We start from the raw sequence: 21,704 nt of genomic DNA on the forward strand, positions 1-21,704 counted from the left end.
GTGGACCCAGACACACCCCTGGGTCTGACTGGTGTCTGATCGTTGTCTTGTTACGCAGCTGACGCCAATCCCGCGACCATTTGGCAGTGCAGTGCGCGTCTTGGACACGGCGCTGCGCTCTCGGCGCTCTACGACTGAGAGCTCACCCCGCCCTCCACCCACCACCTCCATCTCCACCTTCAGCCACCACCTACACAGCTCCACGAGAGGGACTGAGTCAATTCACCGGTGTCAGTGGCCGCAGCCAAGGCGCGCTTCTCCTTATCTCCAGCCGGTTTTCCTCCTCTTGCTCCTCCGCGTGGCTCTGCGCGTCCTGTTCCCCTGCCCAGCGCTGCCCTGCGCCGGGTCGGTCCCGGTCGCGTTCCCTCCCCTTGGAGAGCGGGGTTTCTCTCTGGGAGCTGGATGAATCATTGTGGAGTGGAGAACAAGTGCGACAAGAAAGCTGCGGCTCGCGTGTCTGCCTCCCAGCTCCGTCCAGAGAAGAGACCGGAGAGTCGGACCGAGGAGTGGACCATCATGGAGGGGACGTCCCTGTGTCTTCCCATTGTTATTCTACTGATGCAGTGTAAGTAAAGAGTGTCCACTGAGGACAACCAACAGTTGCTCTCTTTGTACTTGTGCAAATCATGGAAAAGCGGTTGCTTTAATTTATTTATTCTTCAGTTTTAATTTTGCCTCTCTCCTTAGAGGACGCTTCAGTTTTTCTCCCGTATTTGTGGTAAAACCATGTCACGAGTTTAAAATGTGGTTATAAGAAGTACAGACTGTGGTGTGTGAGCCCCCTGACCCACACCAGCCTGGGACCATCCTGAAGGCTCCACACTCAGTGAAGTCCCAGCTGTAGAACTGGGACAAACCTAGAATAACATCTTCCAGTAATTATTGGGCTGTTTTTAGAGCTGGTTTTCTAAAAACGTGTTTGTTGTTTAATCCTTTTTCTTGGAGCCTGGATTTTTTTTTTACTTTTTATCATTTTTGTCAACCTCATAGTTGAGGAAAAAAATATATTTAATTGTTAAATCCCAGCACGTAAATATAATGGTCTCACTTTTGTCTGAATCTTTAAGTATTTGTTTGTTGTTTTTGTGATTGTGAGATTTGAATTACTTGACAAGATTTGTTAGCTTGACCCAAACCAACCACATGGGGCAGCAGATGACCAACAACTCTTGTTTATATGGAAGTTCAAAATGGCAGATTTTCTGAGTAGGATTGTGGCAAACTAGATTTTTTCAGATTAAATGCCCATAAAAGTAAAGATTTATCTCAGTCACTCTGGTGTTAAGTGACTGATGTCATTTTTTTTATTTATGTGTCTTTGCTGGCAGCCATGTTTTTACTAAGTGAGCAAACATTGGGGTTAATGGATTCAAAATGGAAACTGCTTTCCTGGCTCACAGTTATTGGTATTTATGAGTCATAATGTTACCAAGAAATTTAAATCAGATCTGAGGTTCAATAGTTGAAAAAAAAATTGTGAATTTTCATCGTCATGGACAATAGCGGTAAAGAATCTGTCCTCAACGGACCAGGGATAAAAAAAAAAATTCCTGCATCATTAAAGATCATTCCGACAGTGATTCCAGAGAGTTTCCTGTGTGACTGTAGGCTGACGCTGCAGTCAGGCCTTAAGTGTCCCTGCAGAGTAGTCCAAAACAAAGGTTGGCCTCCTGCCACCTGACGGGTGTAGCTGGGAACACACTAGTGGCAGGTGGGCTGCTCTGGCGAGGGAGGGTGTGAAAAACATGCATGAGGTCAGTCACTGTTTGGATGGATACCAGAAAGTTCAAGCTGTGTGTGTGTGTTAGTGTGTGTTAGTGTGTCCATCCACAGCAAGAGACTAAAATGAAGATCAGTCCGTGTGCTGGTCAAACAAACGTGATGTAATGAGACACAGTGACTGATGCATATTCTCCTTAAAATAACTGTCCACAGTGATATTGTTGCAGAAATATAAGGAAACTATTTAAATGGCTGAAATAGCGCATGCATTTTTATATCATGAAATGATACTACAACAGAATAAAATGTATAAAAAGTATTTTTTAAAAGTTACAGATTTTGTCATTGAACACAGAATGGAATTTGCAGAATAAATGTAACGTTTCAAAATAATAGAATGATAGCTACTCTAGTTACAAAATATATGTATGATATAAGCCTGTGGGTAATATTGTAACAGACATGATGTGTTTTTCATTAGAAACACATTGTTGTGTTTATGCTGTGATTTGAAAAAACATAATCACAATAAATTTAACAAGGTTTAAGTGGTAGTGGTACAAACCAGTGTTGAAAAGTTGTTGTAGTGGGACAAACGTTGTTTTACCAGTGTTAACCAAAAGGGTTAAAAAAGTAACATTAAATACACCGTGATAAATACTTACAACCAATGTCATACAAAATATTATAAAATACTATAATATAAATTACACAAGTAAAGCTAAATGTTGGCCAAAAAACTGCTAAACATTGCCAAAATGTACCTAAAAGTAAAAGTAAATCCTGAGAACTGTTACGTTAGCAGAATAAACATTAGGAAAGTGGATTCACCAGAATCTATCAGAAATTTCACTGTAACTAATTTTACGGGGCAAAAAAAAAAAAATAAGGAGAAAGTGGAAACATCCCCCATCAGTGTCTCAGGCACTGTGTCTGACTGAGACAGCTGTTGCTTCATAGAGTTACCGTCTTACAGAGGGGCTTTGTTCAGACAGAACACACACACACACACACACACACACACACACTGTCCTCGCCCTGTTTTCCTCTGTTGCCCCCACAGCCTCTGTTATCTGCATCGCGCAGGACGTTTCCTCAGAGCTCGTCTCCCTTCCTCCTTAATTTGTTCACCGTAATTTGAATAAGTGCCTTTAATTACGACTGCACCGTGATTTTGACCTTTTACGGCACAGTCCTGGCACAGAGCAGCCCGTCTCTGTAACACTCAGTACTGACCACTCAAAGAGACGAAGGCCGCCCGTCCAGGAGCGAGAGTGCCATCTTTCTATTTTTGCTGAGGAAAAGGGAAGCTACCCCTTCATTAGTGGGAGCCGTCACAGTGTTTGGTCGATGTTTATGTCGCACTCAAAATCAGAGTATCTATCTCTCTGACCGTGAGTGTGTGTGTGTGTGTATGGATATGCGTGTGTGTTGATGTTGTTTCTCTACAGGGATAACAGTCCCTGGGCATGTGCTCTTTATGAGTGTGGAAGACCACCAGAAACTGAGGTGGAAAAAGTCATTTCATAACAGCGTAGACGACAAACAATGTCATCTGCACTTTGTTTTATATTTATAACAGGCAGGGATTCGTCTGTGTGGGTACGCAGTCATCCAGGTCATTTATCTGAAGCTGTTGAGTTAAAGTCAACTGGACTTTGTTGGCTGTCCACAAATGAAGAACTGACTCTTGGATGACTGTAGGTGAAAGGTCGTCTAGAAACCCAGTTGACGTTTACTGTCTCACTTTAGATACAGTCGCATTAAATATAATATGTCAGTGATTCCCAACCCTTGACCCGTGGCTCATTAGTGTGCCATGAGATATCATCAGGTGCATTATTGTTTCGTTTTTCTATGTAACTGTGACAGGTAGAACAATTAAATACTCTTACTTCAATTCCTGTGAGTGTAATCAGTTGTGTGTTCAACTAAACAGGCCCCAAGTGTCACACTTAGTCAGTAAATTGTGAGTAAAATGAAACTGTCATTAAATTTTGATTAGATATACCCTTTGGGAAATTTTGTTTTGGGGGTGCATTGTGGGATTGTTCTACTGTCTGGAATAACAGAGGCATCCTTCAAAATAAACTTCAAAAGAGTTCAAATACTATTGTAGGACGATGCTATTGTGTGGATATTCTGTACCTACACCAAATGCGTTCCTTTGTTTTCGTGCACGCTTGAGTCAGAGGTACAGAGTTGCAATTGTTTCATGGAGAACATTTCCAGCCATTCATCTACACGCTGTAACTGTAACTTTACCTGCGTCACACTGGGTTCGGCAGTGACACTGCTGGACATCTTCAGACCTTAGAGGGAAGTTAGCAGGCTGGTCAACCACCAGTGGTAAATCACATGATCTGCACTCATACAGTGGTTGTATGACCATTCAAAAGAGTTTTACACTACAAGTCATGCCATCTACCTGGGGGTGGCATACTGCCTAACAGGTTTGGATCACAACCGACAACCCTCCAGACCTCCAATTTTGCTTGTTTTTTTGTACTACTCGATCATTGCATCTTTAAACCCCAGTCTGATTTAAACTCCCCACCAGGCAGTGACCTCCTGCTGTAATATAAATACTGTTGTGATTGCTGCCGTGCGCAGTCCTACCATGGTCTGTGGCCTGTCACATGACACTGTCTTGCACAGCCTCACCTTGGTAGAACAGTTTGGCAGTTTAAATCCCCAGCTACAGCTGTTTGTGTTTCAGCAACGTTAATGTAATCATACACCTGACTTTAATCCTACAAAATCTCTGACTTGGTGCAAGTGTGCCTGCAATGACAGACGCTGTTGTGAAGGCGGAGCTTAGCAGGTGCTGTGGCCCGATGTTTTGGTCTCCAGGAAGAATCTTCGTTCAGCGAATAGTCTGCAGGTCAAGTTTTTTTTTCCCACTGTAGGAAATTGGTGTTAAACACATAATTAGCTTCTCTAATTAACTTCATGGACAGCAGCCTTCTCTGACAAAGAAAGGTGCTAACTTCAGTGGGAAATTACCCACAATGCTGCTGTAAGACACTATGCTGACCATGTGTCCAGTGTCCGCCTTGACGACTTTCCAGTTAATTGAGGCCATGAATGTCAGCCCTGCTGTCACCGTGGGACCAGTGTGTATACTCTGTTAACTCTGGGCTGCATGCAGCTGGATGTGTGTGTGCGTGTGCCAGTTCCGCAGTGAATTGTGGGTAAGTTGTCAGAATTGTTACATGTCTTTTCCCTCAGAGAGACACCCTTCAAGGTGGCAGGAGGCCTGGTCTCACACTGTGTGTGACAACAGTGTGTGTCTCATTCACAAAGCCCCTGTCTGAGGGGATCTCCCTCCCTCACCCTCCCTCACCCTCCCTCACCTTCAGTCCCACTCACTCTCTTTTATTCATGCTCCTCCACCCACCTCCTCTCGTCTCCTTTCCTCTCCTTTCCTCCACTCCATTTCATTTGTATTCTATTCTTAGCATCGCTCATCTCTCTCTCTCTTTCTCTCTCTCTCTCTCTCTTTCTCTCTCCCCTCTTTCTCTCCTTTGTCGTTTATTCTTATCCTTCTTTTTTTAATCTCATTGTATCTTCTTCCCCTGTTTTGTTCTCCCTTAGCGAGACGTGGCAAACTAAGGCGGCAGCGATAATCCTTTTACAGTGCCGCCAATCAACACACGGATAGAGGGGAGTAGAGGGAAGGTTTGCAGTGAGAGGGAGCAGTTTTAATTCACTTAGCTCAAACTTTGACAGAGTGAGGCTGGTGAGCACAGAGCCAATATTTTTCTTTTCTTTTTTTTGTGTGTGCTTTATGCAGCATTTGGCAGATGACATTATTATTGAATGGGCCTTTGTTTATTTAAAAGCCACATTAAAAATAGCTGCTGTCGTGGAAATAAATAAGTAAAGCGAGAGCGCGCCGGCGGCTCCATAAACTCCGCTCACTTCTCTATGTCACGTCCAACATGGCTGTCTTCCTGTTATTTTCCACACTTCCTGCCTATTGTCTGCATCCATTGTTCATCTGCGTCACCCCTTCCTCGTCTGCGGAAAAGACCTGTGACTGCTGACAACAGTGGGCAGAAATGAGACCTAACTGAGTCACAGGAAACTGTGGAGCAGATCGCAGCACATGTTCAAGATGCTGGTTTAGATTGTTGAGAGGAATCAAGGAACCACTGGCAGGAAAATCCGCTACAAGATAAACAAAAACCAAAGAATCTAAATCTAATCTCCCTCAGAATTTGTATTTAAATTTCTCTTTATTTGGAGGTAATGTTGCCTTCTACCTATAATTGTTCAGTTTTCCACGGTGCTAGTTGTTATTGTGGGGAAAATGAAGAAGTGGAAAATGGTTCCTTTAGGTGGCAGTACTGCACATTAACAATTGCCATTTTGTGTTTGTTCAGTCACCTTCTACTGCTTAATTGGCTTAGCTTAGCCACATGTTAGTTGTAAATCTTTTTTTGAATTTAATTGTATGTAACCAATTAACACCAAGAATCAAGAATTCTTTATCATCAGATGACGACTTCAAATTGAGGCACAAAATATTTTTTTTTAATATAAATTCAAAACCAACAACAAACAGACCACGAATGTGCATATAAAAAATTAAGAATATAAGAATGAGAACAGCAGATGACGTTGGGTAATTAACAGTATCACCAATTGCAGGACAGATATTCATAATGGTACTTTATTAATCAAATAATCCTAAATAAATAGCAGAAAAATAGTGCAAAGAACAGTTGAATGCTAATGTAATATTTTGTTCTTGTGGAAAATATTTTAAGCGACCCACCTAATTAAAATGTATTGAAAACAGTAGTGTCCAAAATTGCAAAGATTTCCTTTTGAACAGGAAATCCAGAATTGTTGATAGAACCTGCTGATAGAGAGGCTGCAGTACAACAGAAGAGTTGATGGTGTTTTAACAGTGTTCAGTTCTGATATTGTTCAGGGCACAGACACTCTGGCTGTAAACATGGCTGCCAGTGGGAACATGAGCAAAAACAGATTTTATCCACACAATAAAATGACTAACCTAATAAAGTGGGTGGCTGCTCAATATGTTCGCTGCGTCTGTGGCCAGTGGTCTCTGAAAAAAGTAACAGTAGAGTAACGTAAAAATATGCAGATTTGCTTAACTTCCCTGTGGTAACTTAGGGCAATTTCTTTATTCAGCTTGGTTTTTTTTTTTTTTTTGTAAATTGGAATGATAAGAGGAAGCGTCGTGATGGCTCACTTAAAAAGCCCTAACTATCCCTTTAATCTGCGTCTAGCTGTGTTTGTGTGTGTGTGTGTGTGGGAGGAAATTAATTTTAACTGCCCAGGGTGTGTGAAGGTGACATCCTCCTTAGTCCAAGTTTAAAATGAGCTTTTTCATTTGCCATAATGCTGGGAGTAAATCTCCCTGAGGCCCGTTCAACATTTATTACTGTGGTCTGTAATTCACAGAAAAAAAAATCCTCCACTTCTCTTAATTTGCAGTTGTTTGGGGACAGTGGTGGCTTAGTGGTTAAGGAAGTGGTCTTAGGTCTGGAAGGTTTCAGGTTTGAGTCCCCACACACTGCTCCCCGGGCGCTTAAAGCTGCCCCCTGTTTGCTTTGGTGATAGGTTAAAAACAGAGGTCACATTTGGTTGTGTGTGTGCAGTGGTGTGCTGTGTCACAATGACAAATAATAATACACTATTTGAGATGCTGCAGGTTCATCCTTAGAGTGTTTGTAATGTTCTCATCCATGTTTTCCCACTAACACCACTGTCCCTCAGGTAACTTTCACCCCTATCTCACCTACATTTATTAATCCCCTCCTCTAACCAATCAGCAGGCAAGAAGAAGGAGCTCCGGCTTCCTTCTTCCTGTTTGGATGTGGTTATCAGTGACGTGCAGACAGTGGGGGAAACAAACGGGATGGTGGAGCCGTCCACCTCCAGCTAACGCCCCTCATACATCAGGTTAATCTGGGGGAGATGCTCGCTGACCTTCTCCTTAACCTGTTCTTAAGTAAGCATATGGCAAGCTGCTCCTTAACCTCGCAGGATTAAAAACATAATCCAGTGTCTCCACCCTCCCTCATTCCCTCCCTCCCCGTTACAACTCCCGCAGTCGGCGTCAGGCTGATGTGCTGAGCTTGGACAGCACAGCAACAGAGACTGAAAACAGACATTAAGTATTCTGCTGCTGCAGAGTCGGCGGTCAGTGTGGAGCCAAATCACCTTGTCCCCCTCCCTGAGGATGGGAAGATACAGCTGGGGACGAAATCATAATTAAATAAATTGGATTAATTCTATATAAAGTCGTTCCAAAGTCGACTTTAACACCAACGCTTCTGAACACGTCTGAATTTTTTACAATTATTATTTATTAATTATTAGCTTGGTCTTGGTCTAAAAGTGTTTTGTTATTTTAATGACATTTCTCACTAAGCTTTAAGACATTTTGTTTACATTCCAACCTTTTAGATTATTTGAAGTCAGTCAGTTACGGTTATAACACTGTTGTCATACACAGTAAATTTGGATGTATTTTTAATTACTAAGACACATGAATATTGTAAACATGACAAAACAACATTTTGTCAGTGACGTTTTTCCCAGTGAAGAGTTTTAAGAAAACATCAGTTACTGGTTGATGTTTTTCAGATTTTGTAAAACTACTCCCTCTATCTCTGTTCTTTTGAAATACATTTACAGAATGCAGTGAAAACAGACATAGAAGCCTTTCTGCTTCTTCTTCTTCTTCTTCTTCTTCTATTATTAGTTGCCATAAAATAGTGAGTTGCACTTATTTTTGCTGATTATTCCTCCAGGTTCCCCGGCTGCTCCTGTTACCGTGACGACCAACAAACACAAGGTGGAGGTGCGCGAGTTCTCAGGTAGGTCTGGTTAAAAAAAAATAAAGTTCTGAAGTGCAGATGTCACCTCGTCTCACATCTTGCTGCCAGAATAAACACTTAAAGCTGTAAATAGATCAATGAATAAATACAGGATGAAAGCTTTTACAGCTGTGCAGTAAACCTCTCACTCTCCTCCTCCTCCCCTGATTCAGACGCTGTCCTGTCTTGCACGTTCCGCACAGAGCGGGACCAGAGTCCACGCATCGAGTGGAAGAAGAAGGGGAAGGATGTTTCCTTCGTCTACTTCGATGGACACTTCAGAGGTGATGGCGCGGCCTGTCTTTATTTGCACCCTCACTGACAAACAGAGCCTTGGTTTTAATCAGGCTGCCGTTCATTTCTATCCACCGTGAGCAGAGTTTGTCCACAGTGGATGAGATGAACAAACAGGATGATAATTTGTGGAGACAGGGATGATGGATGAAGTCTGAGAGACGTTCTGGCACTGACTGTGACAGTCGCGTATTTTACCTTTACATTTTCTTCCCCAGCCTTTGTGGGCAACAACGCCACTTCCATTCAATCTCTTCACGGATTAATTTATTCAAACGCTCAACATCTTTGTGTGTGTGTGTGTGTGTGTGTGTGTGTGTGTGTGTGTGTGTGTCAGAAGAATCAGTAACTGGGCCACGGGCCTCATGAAAATGAATTATACGTTGTGTCATTTATGAGTTATTACAGCCTTAAAACACCAAAGGGCTTCTTGACCTCTGCTGGAGCTTTGCACTGTGGTCCATTGGCTTCAGAAGTTGGCAACAGGTCAAAGAAAAATGTGTCATGACCATCATGAACATAGCTGTTCTGCTAACTACTTTGGATGACACGCTGAAATTGGAAAATTGAATTAAAAAAATTAAAAAACACAGATGTGAAGTAATAGAAAAGCGCAGTATGATGACCCTTCAGTTGGGGGCTCTGCCTTCTTCTTGCAAGGATATATATTTCTACGTCATTTTTTGGAGCTCCAGAGATGTTTCGATTGATTATCTTCCAAGGAAAAGTGTGAAATCCCCATTAAGTTTATCAGCACTGGTGAAGTCAGTGATGCCTTCACATACCAAGGCTAAGAGCATGGATTTGGAATTTGTTTTCTTTTCACAATCACCTGTTCGGAGGAAGTAGAAGAAGCTTGATTTGATTAACATATATTTGTTCATTTTTTAATAAATTAAATATCTGGAGACATTAATGCACAAATATACTGCATTCAAAGACATGATTAAGTGCATCTGAAAAGATTAATCAAACGAGTCGTCTCTGAAATCACACCTTCACTCTGTTGGAAAAATGATGAATAATGAATGATAGGAAATGAATGTGTATTTGACCAGGGGTGTCCAGTAACTAGATGCTGACCAGTAAATTGCATAAATAATAAAATACAAAAATAGGAATACAATGTTATAGTGCGTAGTGACCATTTACTGTTGGAACTGAATCATTGTGCCATCGCGCTTCATGCATTTAATCAGTACATTCAGTTTATGAATAAATTAATAAATGTGAGTTTAATGTTTTAACTGTAGATCACTGTAGCATGGCCGTTTGAATTGTAGCTCCCAAGTCAGAATAATGTGGACATCCCTGTACTACAGACTGTTGCTCAAATTTCTACCTACTAAAAATCCCACCGGCTACTTTCCTCTGACCTTCTTAAGGTAACTTTGACGGCCGAGCCACCATCGACGGGGCCACGGTGACCCTGCTGAGGGTGACCCAGGAGGACGCAGGAGAGTACCGTTGTGAGATCAGTGCTCCTCTGGACTCTGTCAGTCTGGGAGAGACCAATGTCACACTCAAAGTCCTGGGTAATAAAGCAAAATAAACAGATTGAGAAACCTTTGTCCATTCTGTGTCTTTGTCTGCCTAATGTTTTTTTTTTAAATTTTTACTGGACTCATTTCCTCAGTTCCACCTCACACACCATCCTGTGAGATCCCCAGTTCAGCGGTGACAGGATCAGTGGTGCAGCTGCGGTGTCGAGACCGTCAGAGCATCCCCCCTGCTAAATACACCTGGCTCAAGAACAGCGTTTCCCTGAGTCTGCCCCGCAGCACCAACGCCACCTATCTCATCGACCCAGACACAGGAGTACTGGTGAGAAAGTAATGCTGCACACGTTAGTGACTTCATCTGCTGATGTTGGGTAGTTTATAAAGTTAGGGGCGGCGAGTTTTTTTTATTTTTTTTATTGGTTCCACTCCTCTGAACTGCACTGACAAAGTTTGGAAGCCACTGGTTTATGGCCTCATTTCCAGTTGCTTTGCTGTTAGGACGTGGTGTCAGATTTGAAAACATAAACCCATTAAGAGCAGATTAGTCAATAAAGCGTGACCTTGAAGATCAATAGGAGCTAGGTTCTAGGCATCATCATCGTCAGCGTGTGTGGTCCAGTTGGGCAAACTCTCTTCCATCATGCTTTATTTTGTCATTTTCCTCAACCAAAGTGGTGGTCCGTTAAACCAATCTTCAATAAGTGATTAATTAATATCATGAACTGATGATGACAGAGGCTATGTTCATTTTATATTCACTAAGTAAATGGAGCTGAGGAGGAAGCACAACAGCAACTATGTAGTAATGATTGATTCATGACGGCTGCAAACAGTTTTACTTCTGTCGCTGAAATAACAGGAAACTCTCCCAGAAGGTTTACATCCGGTGTCTTTAAACTTCCCCTTTTTTGCTCTTTTTGCAGGAATTCAAAGCCGTTAGCAAAGAGGACTCTGGTCATTACAGCTGCCTGGCATCTAACGGGGTCGGACCCCCGAAGATGTGTGAGGGCAAGCACATGACCATAGGTGTGTGTGTGTGTTTTGTCTTGTGTCTTGTGTCAAACCAAATGTTTTTATATCGCAGCAAAGACAGAACAAACAGCATGTTTTAATTATACTTTAAATGTGAAATGTTTTGAGCTTGTTAATAAAATGTACTTGAGGTTAATGGAGGCATCCATTTTATGCACTTTATAAATAATAGGATTCATTAAGTGAGTACAGAGAAAGGCGTTTTACAGTTGTATTAAATATGACGAGGTCTTTTATGCTGCTGTCTGCTGCTGTATTTATGGAAGCAAATGCACCTCCTGGGGAATTGAGTTGTTATTGTCTTCACCTTTTTTTTTTACCTCCGTCTTCCAGAGGACGTCAACGTCACAGCCATCGTGACAGCAGTGGTGGTGGTCTGCCTGGTGGTGTTGATATGTGGCTGCGGCGGCGTCCTGCTGCACCGCAATGGTTTCTTCAGCCGTGAGTGTCTCTTTCCTTCTTTTCTGACTTTTCTTCACTCCCTCAGTCCTGTGACATGGACTTCACTGTATTAGTAATTAGAGATAATGACTGGGAAATAAATGTGACTTTCACTTGTATGTCTTTTTTTTTTTTTCTCCCTCCCCCCCGTGATCCTCTCTGACTCGTCCGTCAGCAGGACACAGAGGAAGGTAAGAGCTCTGTGATTGCATTAACATTGATGTGGACAAACGCTGGCTAACACACTACACACTCATGGGGTGAGGGCGGGGGCAGGGGTGAGGTAGGGGGTAGAGGGAAGGGTTGTTGCTGCACTTTAGGCCGCGTGTCTGTGTGCTGACTCAGGACTGTATGGAGTGACAGCTGTGGCAGTGTTTTGTGTGTGTGTTTGAGCCACAGCAGCGCCTGTTTGTTTTCCAGCTGTGATTGGCGCCAACAGATGATAAGTCATGAAAAAAGCTAAAGAGAAGTTCATTTTTCAGTGCTGATTTTACCTGTAGTTAAAACATGGTAATCTGCCTTTTAAGGTTCATCCCAACGAGAATTTCTAACCCTGCCTTTTTAACCCGTGTTCTCCCTGTGGTCATTCTGACCCCCCGCCCCATAATTTTTACTTTCACCTATTGTAGCAATGTTTTATGTAATCAGGATCTGTATACCATACAATTTCAAGAGGAGGGATTTGTTTTTGTGGTAACGAGTTGGGCTGCGGTAAATATAAAATTGAAACACGGAATTAGTGACAGTTTATATTAATTACTTTAAATAATGACCATGGGGTCATTTTTCACCCCAGAGGACAGAAGGTGTTGGCATTCAGGATGCTGCCGTGCGCGTATTTTGCAAATCTTGATTTCAGGGACAACATTTTTACTGTAATTAAGAAAATGTTGATATCAGTCTGTACTTTCAGTCGTTCTCTCTTTGAAAATTAACTGATTGTGTCTCCTATGGTGCTTTAAACATTATAAGCCTCTATAGTAGTAGGACTTCTGACAGCCCTGCTCTAGAATATAATTTTCCTTGTGTCCCTGCTGGAAGACATATCTTCAGTGAACCACAAAGCAAAGAAAAAAATCGAACTATTCCTTTAAAGGATTAGAAACAATGCATGCAACAAGGTCACTGAGTCATTAGCAGCTGTTAATCTGCAAGAAGGGAAATATTGGCAGCAGGCGGGTGGAAAAAAAACTGCAGGCAATTAAGCTGTGATAAGTAATGGATAAATTAGATCAGAGGTTTTCCAACCACTGGGACCCAGATCAGTACCAGGTCCAGTGTCATTTGGTACCAGTCCGCAGAGAAAACATGAATAACATTTTATTTTCACTTTCAAACACTCTTTACAAATGTCAGGACACTTTTTTTTGTTTTTGAAAATATAAAAAAGACCACAGATATCTATGCAGCTGGACTCACTCACTCCATTTTATTAATCCAATTTGGGGCTTTGTTACCCAGCAGCGCCTGTTTTAATGGAGAGACAGCTCTCCTCAAAGCTGATGCGGATGTTGCTTTTTATTTAATTTTTTTTTTACTAGGTTAAAGTCTTATGGCCCTGCCAGTGATCTAACCAGAGCTGTCACTGTCACAGTCCTATTTATAGAGCAGGGCTTCGTCACAAAAGGCTCGCAAAGACGGTGTGACATGATTTCTGAAGCGCCAATAATCAGGGGAGTCAACAAAGTGGCAGGAAAGATGTAGAAGGTGGTTTGGTCTGCAGGAGAGAAATGAACAGTCACTGAGTGATAACACGGCTGCTGCAAGTAGAACAAGGAGACAATACACTGACTTTATCAATTTATTTCAAGAAATAAATGTCTGTGTACCATACACTTGGTGACAGACAGTGCTAAGTACATCTTTAGCCTTGGATACTTATATACATATTCAAAAAAAAAAGATTTAAACACCAAAGTTACAAAATCCTCTTATTAATTTTTTTTAAGACAGCATTGGATAATTCACTCCTATATCCTATCTTTTAAGAATCACATTTTTTCTATGGGCTTCTGTGTAGGAGAATGATGAATGAACTTTTTCTTAGTGGTTTCTTAGTGAAGAAGACTATTAATTGGAAAATTTGATTAAATAAGATACCAATAGACAGACTGAAGCAGATTTTGTTTTCCATCATAAAAGTTTTCAGTTCAGTGACTCAAATCTTGTTTTTGACTCATGTTTCAGTAAGCCTCCAGCAGAACTCTAAATATCCCTTCAAATATCTCTTTAAATGTTGCTTTAAATAAAGTCATTTCAGGGCAAAAATAATTCAACAGAATCCAATCCTGTGCTATATTTTCCACACAGAGGACTTTGATATCTGTGGGTTGTTGGTTTGCTGCATGTGTTGGCTCACCTGAGCTTTGTTTGGCTCTGCTGCTAAATGATAACTGGCTGCATGTTTTCACGGCCCTGACATCACTGCCGAAGAATGATGATCAAAACTGTGTATAAACATTTAGTGTTCACTCGTAATAAAATAAAATAGTTAGACCAACAATATACCAAAAACAGGCAACTTAAATGATGCACGTTTATGAATAATTGATAAACAGTGCAGGCTTTTTTTGTTGGTTTACTGGCTAAGAACATCTCAAGAATTAGTTTGACACGCATTTGGCCATAAGAAATCATTGTCTTGGTAGAAACATCTTTTATTTTTATGTATGGACCAAAGTTTATAAGGCAGAGGTTTCCAACCTTTGGCCCGAGGGCCACTTCCAGCCAGCAAACCTTTCACATCCTGTCCATAATTGAATATTTCAATTTTGTTTTTAATAATATTTAAATTATTTTCAATTGTTTTCCTTTCAATAATTAAACTAATAATACTTTATTTGGTTGTTTAAGAATGAGGAATAGTGAATAAATAATAATAATAATAATAAATACCTGAGACTAATACAGCATCACTTCATCATTGTAATAATAAGCATGGTGTGCAGTGAGAGTCCAAACATGAATGACACCACCTACTTGACCCATTGTGAAGCCAACAACAACAACACACTGGCCCTTTCAGGTCCTTTTGGATCTCGCAGTGTCACGGTGCAGCCCACATCAGCAGCCAAACCCTGCACAGAACAGAGGACACGTGAGTGTTTGTGTGCACAGACCAGAGAGAGATACAGTACATTGTTTGAAATGTATTCACACAGCGCAGTCTTGGGTTTAAACTGTAGGATTCCTGAATAGACATAGTCCAGACTGTGGTCAGGTGGGTTAAGGGTTAAATTAAGTTTAGGCTGGTTGCTGGTAAATGGTATTCTCTGTTGGAAATCCATCACACCAAGGTCCATAGAGAATGATTCATTTTAAATCTCTACACATGGAGTTATTGACTTGCTGCTGCCTTAATCTGTGTTCAGATGAAATATTTTGTGTCTTAAATGTCTGAAACCCTTTACATAGATTTACCACAATAACACAAACTGAGCCAATTTCTCAGCATTAGACCAGGAGCCACTATATTGTTGCAAGACAAAAAATGTGCTTTTTCTCAATGGGCTTTGGTACAGGAGAAAAAAAATCATTTTACAAACTTTCCACTCTGTAAAGGCTTTTTTATACCTGCTGTCTGCTCACATCTTAGCATTGACTTTCTGTCAAATCACACTCCATTGCATTCAGTGCAAATGTACCTCGACGTGATAGAAATCAGATATAACCCTCCCTGAAAGATCTGATCATAATTAGCCTGTTCAATTAGCATTCTCTGAGTAATTAAAAAAAACTGCGTTAACTACACCCCTACAGTCCTGACTGCACAGTGTTCTGTTTGGTTTTCGGTTGCGTACAAAAGTCAAAGTATCTCAGCCTCTTCTTTACTTCCGGACATACAGTATATACAGTATTATCAAATGTCCCGTGTCCTCCAGGGCTGTGTCCAGATTTATTCTGTCCCTGCTCACTCAGACTTTTACCCAATGGCAACGTTGGCCCATGTCTGATGTGCATTATTTATAAATGCGGGCTAAAATATGAGTCAGGATACAGCTGTCTGCCTCAGGTTTCCCGTCTCAAACTGTCCCATGTGCTCACACTACCTTTGTCTTTCAGGTCCAATGTCAACTATGTCCCTCCGACTCAAGAAGTGAGTCCTAATTTCCCTGTTTTCTCATCTTGTGTCATTCATTTCACTGCCGCCATTTTACACTTCCCTAATTAATGCTGCTGTGATTCTGATTGGAATCATAACAGCGTCACCTCTAGGCGACATCCAGAGTCATAACTCTGCAGCAAGTGCAGGATTACAGCTAAGATCTTAAAGGGACAGGACAGTTTTATTTTTAATTATTATCCTTCATTTAAACAGGAAAAACTTAAAAAATCCTGATAATTATCAGTTGTTCAAGATATTATTTTAAATGGATGTTTCTCAAATGATGGTGGTTCATGGACTACTCAGGGGCCATTTTAGTGGGTTTTTATGTGGCCCATGATTATGCTGATAAATGATTATATTGATTTGATCTTTTTAACTTCATTTAATCTAATTTTGCTGATGTTTAGCTATCTCATCATACATATGTGTATATATTAAATATGTTTGATAACTATATAAGGGATTAGTTATAGATTATTCCAGACATTTGTTTAACTTGTGGTTGATTTTTTTATTTTTTTACTTAAATGTGAAAAATATTTAATTTTCAAAGATTTAGTCTGAGTGCCTCAGAACCACACATAAAAACCTAATCTATGCTTTTAATATAATAGAAGACAGATATTTGAAGATGTAATAATTAATAATAAATAATTTATGTTTTTCTCACTTTGCAGCCCCAGGATTTTAAACACACCCAGTCGTTCATGCTCTGAGAGGCAGGCCTTTCACTGAGAACACACCATCCTTGAAAAGGTGCCAACACTGGATTTATTTTGAGATTTTTTTTTCTTTCCGGACCGACGACGAGCTCTTTAACTTCCAGGACGTGATCATCTCGAAGTTCCTCCTCTTCTCCTTGTGGGTGTGTCATGAATTGACACGGCGTCTTTACATCCTCCAGCTTTTCTGTGTGATTTCACCACTGTGACTGATGCTCTTGTGAAATTCAAGTAGTTTTTTTTAGCTTTCTGCCTCCCCCTAGTGGTCCAATGAAGAACCTACAGATTGTTGTCTTGACTGATCCTGAGACCAGAAGAGACCTTGAAACCTTTTCCTCCCCTCTGCAGACTAGTTGTTTGAGCTTAAATAGTTGAATGACCCTCACAGATATTTATGTTGGAGCAAAACATTCATCAATCATTGCGAAATAACAATTATTACAACAAAAGGAACACGTTTTGGGCTCGTAGACCATGCAATAAAATTTTGTGAATTTTTGCCCAAAAATACATTTTTTAAAATCTGTGTTCTGGAAGAGTTGACAACAACGTTATTGGAGTAACTTTTTATCACAGAGACTTTAAAACTGGTCATTATTGACACAAATCCTTGTGATTAAAAGTTATACATAAACCTGTAAGATGTGGCATCAGACCTAACAATTATTCTGATGCCTGCTGTAATCCCTGCTTCAATTTATCTTGTCAAAATTTGACCATTTTGACATTTCTACAGAGCCAAATAGTTAGACAAAGTATGAGGTACGTACAGTTCTTAATCACCATCATATTTTCTTGTATCTCCTCACCTCTAACTTTTTTCCTGAACTCTCCAAACTATATCCTGCAGTCGTCTTCTGGCGCCTGAGTCATGGTCACATGAAGCCCAGATAAGTGTAGGGAGGTGCTTGTACCTATTCAGTGCTGCCAGAAGCCCTAGTCCCACTGTTTTTGTTTACCAAAGATTGTTTAAATTGGGAGGTTTTATTTTGGAAACTCACTGACGACAAGATTTCTGGTAAAGCCATAGATAGAGCATATCACTTTTGTCAAACAGAACTACAACATACCTCAGCCCATCGTTCTCTGTAAACAACTTTGGGGTCAATACAAAAACCACACTAAGCCAGTGGTGGAGAACAGGAAGAAACTCCAGCCATATCTAACGAGACCAACCCCATTCCATCCTAATGTGCCTGCATGGTCTTTTGATACAAACAAAAACATATATATATATCTAAATATATATATCTATATACCTTGTGCCTTTTAATTTGTCTGTCATTTATCTATGGTCACAGTTTTTTGTAAAGAATTTGCCTTACTTCTTTTCTGTCTTTATATTTTTGTGCCACTGTTTATTGATGTATATCAAAAGCAGAGTGTCTGTTTATAGACTGTGTGAATGGAGTGCTAAGAGTTTTATTTGAATGGTGTAGCAGGAATAAAGTTTTTTCTATACAAAACTATAAGTTTCCACAATATTTCTCAATGCACACAGAACAGCGGACCCAATATTGTAGAAATGCCACTATGAGCACATATCTCTGTAGTACGTTAGAAACAGAAACATAATTAAAATATAGAACAGTAAGTAAGTTTGTTTATTTTCTCTGTATTGCAAATATTAAAATGAACATTTTAAATAAGCAAGTAAAATATAAATATGCTTCCTTATAGTTGGAGAATGATAGAAAGGGGCAGAAAACCCATTTAAAATTATTCTAACATTTAATATAATGTGATCTTTTTCCTGATGTAGTAACATTGTAAGTGTATTATTATTATTATTATTATTATTATTATTGTAATAATATATCGTGCTGTTATATCTTTTACAAATGGAAGATGTTGACGAAGCTGAATTAAAGGAGAAAGATTAAATTTCAAAGTGTTGAAATTAAAATGTTAAAAAAATAGAGTGTTCTTAAACCCACATTTGTTAATAAAAAAATATAGAGATTTGATCTATGAAAAGTCAGTAGAGGCTGGTGACGTAGTTTCCGTGAACACTTCCGTTCCAGGGTCGGCGCCATGTTCCCATAAACCCTAGCGGCTTCTGTACATTCTGGTTCCGTAGTCGAAGAGTGTCAACCCAAGGTGAGTTGCACGGCTAACAAATGCGTTTCTATAGTTTCAGCCCCTGTCGCCGTGGCAGCTTAGCATAGTGTTATATTTTATAAATAAAACTTACGCTGTTAATGCTGATCCGCATCAAACAACGCAGGGACACTTTCTAACCACAGTTTGGCTTCAAGTAACTAGCTTAGCTTGTTAGAACTAGCAGAAAGGTTGAGGCAACCCGGACAGCGTGCACCTTAACTGGCTTGTACTGAATAAAAAACATTAAAGTAAATCAGGATAAATTGTGTATCTAAATGGTGATGTTTTTAACCTTTACAAATACATTTTTTTTACCTTTTAACACTGTTTCGTGTTCAATGTCAGGCAGCTAACCGTACGACCTGATCCTGTTATAGCTTAGCACAAACATCGGTGTTATAAAGCTAGATTTCAGGACATACGACTTAGAAAAGTGCTGCTTTTTAAAAATATGTTTCTGAATCATCATTGAACATCATAAGCATTTCACGATCAGTAAGTCGCACTAAGAAATTAATAAAATTAAAATGATCAATTATTTGTATTACAAATATGAACCAATCATACAGTAGATGCGGTGCAGGAAGGAAAGACAAAACAAATAAGAAAAGGATCTTAGTCTTTAATCAATGCATCTCTGAAGCTTTAATTTATTGTAAAGTTTTCTGGATGATGTATAATTTACATTATCCAGAACAAGGGTTGATTTTCTCTGCTGCTACAAACGGATTAACCAGTGATCTACCTCCTTCTTCTATTCATTACTTATTGCATCTGATCATTTCTTTATTTGTTTTAGAAATCATTATAATGTAGTGTACAGTTTGTTTTTCAGACAAAGTGAAGAACTTCTGTATTTTGATCTGTATATAAACAGTTTGTCTATGTTGAACCCCTCCATTCTGGCAGTGTGGGTCAGATGCCCATTTTGACCCTGTGCCAAACAGTGTTAATGCCGGGATTCTTTTGTCCAGATGTCTGTTCATCGGTTGTTCCATCTGTCCTCTTTGCTGCGCTCTGCTGTGAGCCTCACCCTGCGCAGGAACATCGGCATCTCTGCTGTTGTCTTCAACCGTGCCAAAGAGCTTGACCCTGTTCAGAAGCTCTTCCTGGACAAGATCCGTGACTACGCAACCAAGAGCAAGTGAGTAATAACCTCCATCACTGATGTGGAACCACTGTTTAGTGGTTAATTTTGATTGTCAATCTCCTGGTACATTAAAATGATACTGAACAGTATAGTTTTCCACCATTCCAGGGCTGCAGGTGGCATGGTTGATGCTGGACCTGCGTTCCAGAAGGACATGTCTGATGAAGTGTCCAAACTACAGAGATTATACGGTGGAGGAGACATGGAGACATTTCCTGCCATAAAATTCACAGGTCAGTTGCTTGAAACTTATTGGGTTTTAAAAACCAAAACATGGATTAATTTCGGACAAATGCCAGCAAAACTACTATTTTTTTTTTTTTTTGTTAGTTAGGAAGAATACATAAGCTATTTAGAGCTAAAATATTTTAGGAAATCATTAATAATGTGACAATTTTTTTTTTATACTTCTTAAAACGCTTTGACCAATACATATAAAAAAACCTGACTGACCTCTTTTCAAAAAAGTACAATATTACTGCTAATACACAAAAAAAGACTTTTGCCTTCAGAATGAAAGTCTTGCCCTTTGTGATTTGCTTTATTCTGACAGTAACATTTTTATTCATGGTGTGATTTGTCATCACTTATCCACTCATCACATATTGTTGTGTTTACTTCCTCAGAGCCCAAACTGGAGGAAGTCCCCAAGTAAATGAATTCCTAGTTGTAATTTCTCCTCTATGTCACCACTTTGTTCTATTTAAAAAAGAATAAAAATGCTCATAAAAACAAAATTGTTTTCCTTTCTGTTTCAAAAGAACACAAGTAATAAAAAAATGTTTTAATAAAATAACTACACAACTGTTAATCATCAAAAAGTCAAATTAATTTAACTTCTATGACCTACATCACAAAACAGACTTTGCTTGAATGGATTTTACATTGAAAAGAAAATTACTACTTAAAAGAGAAGGTCAAAATAGTGGTTAACAAATTGGGTCAAAAATATTTAGGAATGTGTCATAAATGCTAAAGTATTTCCTAAAGGTCATTGTGTGTACATACATTAGAAGTATTTATCAGTATTAAAAAATATTCTAAATTCTTATCTTATTTAATTGCATAAAAATGTAGAGAAAACGTTTCTTGGGTGTCAAGCTCTTATACTTTATTTGATCTGTTTTTTCACCCCTCATTTCTAAATCAGAACAAATCTGTTTTGTTTTGTTTTTTAATATCAAATATTCCCCCTTTAATGTGTTTGAAAAACGATTGAAGCTCTACTGGGCAACAGGTTAGGAGGCTTCACGTACGAACGTTGCATGCCCACAACAATGTGGCTTACATCCTTTTCCACATGTTCAGATGTAACAAAAATTAAGGTTCCAGGTATAACAACTTCCTATATTATGCTAAAGCGTAATTTGTATCTCTAGTTCAACTTTAGTATAATTTTGTTTTTTTTCCCTTCTTCATAATGAATTCGAATGCAGATCATAGAATCCTTGGCATATTTAAATACATTTACAAATTCGTAAGGAGGTGTGGTTTAGCAGAGGAACTCAATTCCACATTGATTGGGTTGTACAACAAACAGGTATTTTTTTTATATCTTTCCTGCATGTTTCTCATCAAATAAGAGCATTTTGAAAAAAAAAAAAGTTTTTAGAATTTTTTTAAAACATATTGGTAAAATAATATTTTTGCATGTCATATCATCAGATTGTGAAAATATTTTTTTTTTCAAAATTATAAGTTTTCTTGCACGTTTCTCATAAAATGAGGCTATTAAGGGAACATTTGTAAGGCATTTCTGGGACTTTTTAT

The 21,704-nt window shown here is 39.5% G+C and overlaps 2 protein-coding genes across 3 annotated transcripts; both read left to right on the plus strand.

Moving 5' to 3' along the window:
- The first annotated feature begins 212 nt into the window (after nt 1-212).
- jam2a (junctional adhesion molecule 2a) lies at nt 213-18,147 on the plus strand. Of its 2 annotated transcripts, none has more exons than XM_008325464.3 (10): nt 213-565; nt 8,517-8,582; nt 8,756-8,866; nt 10,262-10,411; nt 10,513-10,700; nt 11,302-11,404; nt 11,744-11,851; nt 12,027-12,042; nt 15,914-15,947; nt 16,637-18,147. In XM_008325464.3, the coding sequence occupies exons 1-10, from the start codon at nt 403-405 to the stop codon at nt 16,673-16,675; spliced, it is 978 nt and encodes a 325-aa protein (XP_008323686.1). In that variant the 5' UTR covers nt 213-402; the 3' UTR covers nt 16,676-18,147. The 2 variants fall into 2 exon arrangements, with proteins under 2 accessions (XP_008323686.1, XP_008323687.1); XM_008325465.3 differs by having other exon boundaries at nt 218-565; nt 12,030-12,042.
- Nucleotides 18,148-18,668: 521 nt separating this feature from the next.
- atp5pf (ATP synthase peripheral stalk subunit F6) lies at nt 18,669-20,671 on the plus strand. Its single transcript, XM_008325463.3, has 4 exons — nt 18,669-18,781; nt 19,759-19,928; nt 20,043-20,167; nt 20,561-20,671. Exons 2-4 carry the CDS (start codon nt 19,759-19,761, stop codon nt 20,587-20,589), a joined length of 324 nt encoding a protein of 107 aa, XP_008323685.1. The 5' UTR covers nt 18,669-18,781; the 3' UTR covers nt 20,590-20,671.
- Nucleotides 20,672-21,704: the final 1,033 nt, after the last annotated feature.

The sequence above is a fragment of the Cynoglossus semilaevis genome, chromosome 14 (assembly GCF_000523025.1).
Source record: "Cynoglossus semilaevis isolate Cse_v1.0 chromosome 14, Cse_v1.0, whole genome shotgun sequence".
Classification (NCBI taxonomy): Eukaryota; Metazoa; Chordata; class Actinopteri; order Pleuronectiformes; family Cynoglossidae; genus Cynoglossus; species Cynoglossus semilaevis.

Excerpts from the sequence above, each read along its gene's own strand:
- jam2a (XM_008325464.3), top strand. The coding sequence starts at position 403 with ATGAATCATTGTGGAGTGGAGAACAAGTGCGACAAGAAAGCTGCGGCT. Across the intron at positions 566-8,516 it reads TGTTATTCTACTGATGCAGT|GTTCCCCGGCTGCTCCTGTT; the intron begins GTAAGTAAAGAG and ends TTATTCCTCCAG. Across the intron at positions 8,867-10,261 it reads CTTCGATGGACACTTCAGAG|GTAACTTTGACGGCCGAGCC; the intron begins GTGATGGCGCGG and ends GACCTTCTTAAG.
- atp5pf (XM_008325463.3), top strand. The coding sequence starts at position 19,759 with ATGTCTGTTCATCGGTTGTTCCATCTGTCCTCTTTGCTGCGCTCTGCT. Across the intron at positions 19,929-20,042 it reads GACTACGCAACCAAGAGCAA|GGCTGCAGGTGGCATGGTTG; the intron begins GTGAGTAATAAC and ends CCACCATTCCAG. Across the intron at positions 20,168-20,560 it reads TCCTGCCATAAAATTCACAG|AGCCCAAACTGGAGGAAGTC; the intron begins GTCAGTTGCTTG and ends TTACTTCCTCAG.